The sequence below is a fragment of the Garra rufa genome, chromosome 14 (assembly GCF_049309525.1).
Source record: "Garra rufa chromosome 14, GarRuf1.0, whole genome shotgun sequence".
Classification (NCBI taxonomy): domain Eukaryota; kingdom Metazoa; phylum Chordata; class Actinopteri; order Cypriniformes; family Cyprinidae; genus Garra; species Garra rufa.
Window position 1 is genome coordinate 10941015 of NC_133374.1, and position 6736 is coordinate 10947750.

The window sequence follows — 6736 nt, forward strand, 5'->3', positions numbered from 1 at the left end:
ACTCTGTTTATTACATGTAAGTGTGCATTCATGAAATGATATTATGACACAATAATCCAGTGCCGTTATGGAGAGTTAAACTTTCACGTGTGATTTGTTTCATTCATACTCGAAACCAGAGGGTGCCATCATGCAGAAAATCCACAAGTGAGACCTATAGGAGTTTAAATTACTTTACAGGAAATCCCTTATATGGACAAAGACATCCAGCTATCTGTAGCTGAATGAAATGTTTTGTATGATGCAACACGATGACCAGGGGCGCCGCTAAGGGGGGGTAAGTTAGGACAATTATAAGGGCCCACACACTTTAGGGGCCCCCAGAGATCTGCTTTAGTGTGGTAGGGGGGGCCCAACTTCATATTTTGTCATAGGGCCCAAAATTGCGAGCGGCGCCCCTGACGATGACATTCAGCATTCGGATATAAAAGTATAGAGTTTTCACGATGCGTTATCAATCAGCCATATTGGCAGCACTGAACATAAACAATGCCACTGAACAGAACGAAATTCTGATATTTAGCTGATTATTGCAGCTGAAAATGGTCCATTTTTGTCATATTTTGGGCTGATCTAATCAGTCGGACCCCTGAAAACATTTGTTGTACTATAGAACCAAAAAACTGAGGAACAAAGGGTGTTTGCGGTTGGCCAAACTGAACCAGGATTTCCAGGGCAAGAATCTTGACAACATTTGTGTTCGCTTTTATCATTTCCAGTCAGGTAGGTAAAATATTAGGCTAATATCTTAATTAATACTGCTTGTATGTACCAATTAACTTTAGTTTGTCAAAATATTGCTCCCTTTCCTGCTTATTAAGACCTTCTCTATATGATTTAGCAGCTTCCACACATTTTTTCTGTGAAATCTGTGCAATCTATGCTGTTGTTTACATCCAAGTACCGCCAATATGGCTGTGCATCTGGATAACTGACCAAATCGCAACTGCAAACCCTCTATAGAATACTATAAAATGGCAATCAGTTCATAGAGGGAAGTTGGTACAAATACTCAATCGATGTTATAATGCAAGTTTGTAGTAAAAACACCTCTGCGACCACATAGTATTGAGTTTTACCACAGCAAGCATCACTCATATTTTCTTCACAAATCTAGTTGTAAATTATAATCGCCACTTTGCGGAGATGTTGTTTTCATGGCAACTTGATCAAAGTTAAATAAGCAAAACAAGGAATCGGTTTAGTGAGAGAGAGAGTCAGGGAAAACAGTAAATTGGATGAATGAACATGCTCATGTCTTTGTTTACTCAAAATAATCGTCGTCATCATCGCTCAAGTATGAAATCAAAATGCACACATATTACAAACATTACACAGTGCGATTTGAAATCAAAATACGGACAATTACAGCAAAACAAAACAAACTGCATAATGAAAACACATTGTTTACACACCAGATAATCTAAAGCTCTAGGAGAACTGCTTCAACCGCTGGGGGCTAATGGACCCGGGGCCATATTACGTCATTAAACGAATATTTACTTTGCTCTTGTGTAATTATATGAAGCTCCAGCAGTGTGAAGAATTTCACATTCTACGCCTTTTCATAGTCTTGTGATTATTGCAATTTTACGATGTGCTAAACAATGTGATAATGAAACGGTTGTGATAATCATCACTTCTTTATGGTTCATGCTATCTTTCATTTCCATTTCCCGTCCACCTTGTTTCTTAGACGCACACTATAGAGGAATAACACACACTCACTCGCACCAACATATACCCTCCTCGCTCCTTCTGGAAAGTCAAAGTGTGGTGTCATTAAGTAGAGAGATGAGGCAGGGCTGTTTAAACTCTTTTGCTATTAATGGCACCACAGGAAATATCAAACAAGAAGAAAGAGCAACCCAACGCCACCCGTTGCCCCCGGAAATGTGCCTACCTTTTTACACAACAGCCCCCTAAAAATGAATTAGCCACTTTAGGATGCAATATTGGCACTTGTAGATTGAATTAAATGCGACAATCTCTTAAGACTTCTTTTAAAGTCTTTAATTAGCAGTAATAAATGGAGATGCTGCAGAGTGTCGTATTGAAGTGCATTGAAGGCTTGCTAATCACTTTAAAAGCTCTGAGGCAGATGTCAAGATTGGTGTGACGCGTGACATGAAAATGCGAACCGTTTAAAAGGATTTTTTTTGCCTGTGTGTGTATTTGTATGAGTGGTATAGGTACTGACGTCTTTTGAAACAGAGAGATTACACATGGATGAGTGGATATGGACCCCCACGAAAGAAAAGGAAGGACTCTGCCACACACATACATATGCACACATATTCTCTAGTACAGTAAATGTAAGCATAGGGAGTGAGGGGACTTGAAAAAAACTATATATATATATATATATATATATATATATATATATATATATATTATAGACCCTATGTAGAGGAATAAAAGTGCTATGTTAAGAAATATATATATCACATTTTTCCATTAACTTGTCAGAAAACATATTTATTAATATTGCTTAACTTTGCACTTTTATTTCAACTATCTATTATATAGGGCCTATATTATTTATAAACAATTTATGTGTGTGTGTAAATTATATGTAAAAGATTTAATCACTTTTCAAGCATTGGCATTCTGTATGTGCAAAACTGAGAAATTATAGCTAATACAAAAATTGTCCATAAACTTTTCAGAACTTCAGAACTTTAATATCTTAACGTTGTACTTTTATTTCAACTATCTATTATATAAGGCCTATATTCTTTATAAACATATATTGTGCGGTTTTTGTGTGTGTGTGTGTGTGTGTGTGTGTGTGTGTGTGTGTGTGTGTGTGTGTGTGTGTGTGTGTGTGTGTGTGTGTGTGTGTGTGTGTAAAATGTATGTAAAATATTTAAACACTTTTCAAGCATCTTGGCTTTCTTTACATGCAAAGTTAAGTAATTAAAGCTGATAAAAATGTGTTTAATAAAAGATGTGCTCCATATTCATAGTGTATATATAAACTAAATATATATTATATTTATTTATAGTTTAGGCCCTATATAACAGATAGTGAAAATAAAAGTGCAAAGTAAAGTAATTAAAGCTAGTAAACTTTTCTATAAATCTTTTATGACAACATGACTGAATATGTTTTCTGACAAGTTTATAATAAAAGATGAGTGTGTGTGTGTGTGTGTGTGTGTGTGTGTGTGTGTGTGTGTGTGTGTGTGTGTGTGTGTGTGTGTGTGTGTGTGTGTGTGTGTGTGTGTGTGTGTGTGTGTGTGTGTGTGTGTGTGTGTACATACAAACACTTTCTTTACTATAGCTATACCATAGCTAAATATATTGCAATATATAAAAATATATATTTAAAAATGTATTAGCTTTAATTGCTTAACTTTGCACTTTTATTCAACTATCTATTATATAGGGCTAATATAGTTTTATAAACATAATTTATACATGCAATACACACACACACACACACACACACATTTACTTAGATATCTATATGGGGACATTACATAGACTTCTATTGTTTTTGTATACAGATAGTTATACATTTTCTAAGCTAAACCTACCCCTTACAGAACACTATCTGCATTTTTATGATTTCAGTTTTACCAGTTTTACAAATGAGGACGTCCCCAAAGGCAGGTTTTTGGCAATTTTGTCAGGTATTTTTAAAAATTTCTAGCTCCTTACCCTAAACCTACCTATCAGAACTGTGCCTCTTACCCTTACCCTGAACCTTACCTTTACCCAATTATAACCTGATCCGTAAAATGAAGTCTTGACCTTCAAACAGGCTTTTAAAGGGGCCTCAGAAAGTGCGGGCCAGCCAAAATGTCCTCACTTTACAAGATTATCCTCACTCCAATGGTCTAAAACTCAAAACAGCCCTCACAAAGATAGCTTTTACTAGGATTCATAGCTAAATGTACAGCATTGCAAAAATTATCAATGAGCTGCAAATGAGCATTATATGCCAATTGGTGGCATATGATTTTTTTTCCAAGTACCGTCATGGAACCTAATATGCATAACTGCAGAACACACATAAAGCTGATAAATATGAGTTTATAGTTGCATGGTTTTCTTTGTAGATCCATTTAAAAGTAATGTGTGCAGTCAGGGATGAAAAAGAGACCGTAAAACAACCATAGAGTGAACCGCACTTTCTGTCTTCCTATGCTCTATTTTCTGTAAATGTCAGAGATAATGATGTCTTTTAAATGTAACTGCACATATCCAGAATGGGGGCAGTAAGAGCAGAGGCCATATATGTGTCAAAAGAAAAAACCCTGAACATGACATGTTCGTAATACAGAACGGCGGTCCCCAGTTCTGATGGCTGGTCTCCCTGTCAATCTCACAATCTGTATTCAGCCTCAGACCAGGCTGCACAGGGAGATAACACACACACAAACGCACAGACACACAGACACACACACAGAGTGGGCAAAGGACCTGTCAGCTGGCAGAAACACACACACACAAACCCATAATTGTTTGAGAGCTTTCTTAACTGAATCGCTTAATGCTGAAAACGAAAGGTTATTAAGAGCCTCTGTGATTCACCAGCCAAATAGAATCTCTCTCTCTCCTTCTTTCACATTCACTTTGGCTTCTAAATGGTTGTGAAAGATTTCCACACAGTGCAGGTCACCATTAAATTATAGCTTATTGATAAGCTGCCAAGCTCACACCTGCCATCTGTTTTCATAGCATTGCATTGCACTGTTTGGTGAAATTTTTATGAAAGGAGGTCTTCCTCTGTTATCTTTGGACGTGTTTCCATGCCTTTGGCTTAACACACTATAAAAATCAGTGTTGTATTAAGAGGTCTGTATGTGTTCAAGTTGGTGGGACAAAGTTCCAGTATGCATTAGCTCTGAAACATAGATTTTATTCAAACAAACAATTAAAAATAGTGATATCTGCTAAAGTACAATTAAAAGCAGATACGCACACACCCGCAAAACATTCTTTCCGATGACACATCAATAGTCTCGAAAAACATAGTCAATGAAATCTATCATCGTTGTTAAACGACAAATATAATCGCTTTTATTTTCTTATATACAGTTTAGATAGAATGAAGAATGCGTGAAAGACGAGGAAAAAAGAAATGTGAAGGAGTAAAAAAAGAATAAGTCAAAAGAAAACGCTTCGCGGTGAGAAATTAACACGATGTGAAAGTTTTCCAGAAGAAGTTCTTGCATCCAGCTTTGCGCTCCCGAGGTGCCAGCATTGGACCGGCGGCGCGCTCCAGTTCCAGACGCACATCATCTTTCTCCACAGCGCGGGACAGATCCTCGGGCTCCATTGCCTCGTTTTCTGCTTGGACCAGGTCTGAGAGCAAGTCTGCAAGTGTGTATCTGGCGAGTTCCTGAAGAAATGAAGAGAGCGAGAGAAAACAACTTTAGTATGTGTACTTGTTGTCAAAGCCGCGTCCGATAATGCGAACACTCTCAGAAAAAAAAAGGTACAAATCTGTAACTCGGGTGCTATCCCAGGGTATAAAAACTACATCTTTGCACCTTATTAACCCTTAAATTGTACATATTAATACTTTAAAGGTACATAGTAGTAGCTTTCGAAAGAGTACTGCCTTGGTGACTGCGTAGTAGGCTACTTTCAAGTGAAGAAATAAAAATCGAAACGAACGTTTGGACAAAGCGAATTAACTGTTTAAAACGTTAGCACAGATTTAGGTTTACATCTAATTCTTAAGCGTTGTGTTTAATAAAGCAGAAGTTTGCAACTTTTTAAGTTTGCTCTTTAAAAATGAGACAATCGCTCTTCGTTATGTTTTATATGTAGGCTAAAATGTTTTGTCTTTAATGTTTAACGCTTATTTCATGTATATACCTTGAATATATTTTCTCTTTTTAGTAAATCCTAATGTTTTCAATGATCATCAGTTTATGTCTGCGTACGATTATATGAATCATAATCAACACTATGCAAGTTCAAATAACTTTTCTATATATTCTCTCTGAGTTGTAGAACTTAGTCTCAAGATGTAAACGCTTTGGTCGATTTCAGCACCATGGACAGTGTTTGCTATCGTTTTTAACTCAACCTAAAGTCATTTTTAACATATATAAAATCGCCCAAACTAGACATTTATGTATGCAATCGTTTACCTGTTTTCCAGCCGGGTTGAGGAGAGATCTCTGCAGAAGTTGGCGGAGTTTGGCATCTGTCGGTGCTGCTGAGACGCTGCTGACTGCGAGCGCAAGGCACAGGAGCGCCAATGCGCACTGGATACGCGTGGAGAGCATCTTTGAAAGTGTTGATTTGGTGGTAAATTAAAAGGAGAGAGAGATGCGGTCGGGTAGCGCTGCGCTTGTTGTAAGTTGCCTCTTCTATCTCTTTGCTCCTTCTGTTGCGGCTCATTCCTCCAAAGTTGCCTTTTAAACGATCCGCCTGACGTCAGGAGGCGAGGGGGGTTTCCTCCGTGTGAGCTCGAGTGATGCTGAGTGACAAAGATGACACCGATTAGGGGCGTGAATCCGACTGGAGGTGAAAGGAATTAATGATCGATTTAACCTGCAATCGTCACTCCAACCCTGCGCACACATACTGTATTTTGTCTCAGTGTGCGTTTGCCTATACTGAAACATTGTACCCGCAATTATAGTCAAATCTGAAATCACTCACAAAGCTACAAATATCTACTAAGAGTTTTTGAAAAGTTTGAAAAGAAAAATTATCTCCCATCTATCGACATTAAGAGCGGGCATGGCCATTTGTAAATTTTATGGGT

At 37.6% G+C, this 6736-nt stretch overlaps 1 protein-coding gene across 1 annotated transcript; it reads right to left on the bottom strand.

Moving 5' to 3' along the window:
• Nucleotides 1-4854: 4854 nt before the first annotated feature.
• sst1.1 (somatostatin 1, tandem duplicate 1) lies at nucleotides 4855-6340 on the bottom strand. Its single transcript, XM_073818036.1, has 2 exons — nucleotides 6114-6340; nucleotides 4855-5353 (listed from the first exon to the last, which is right to left on the bottom strand). Exons 1-2 carry the CDS (start codon nucleotides 6249-6251, stop codon nucleotides 5147-5149), a joined length of 345 nt encoding a protein of 114 aa, XP_073674137.1. The 5' UTR covers nucleotides 6252-6340; the 3' UTR covers nucleotides 4855-5146.
• Between the last annotated feature and the right edge of the window lie 396 nt (nucleotides 6341-6736).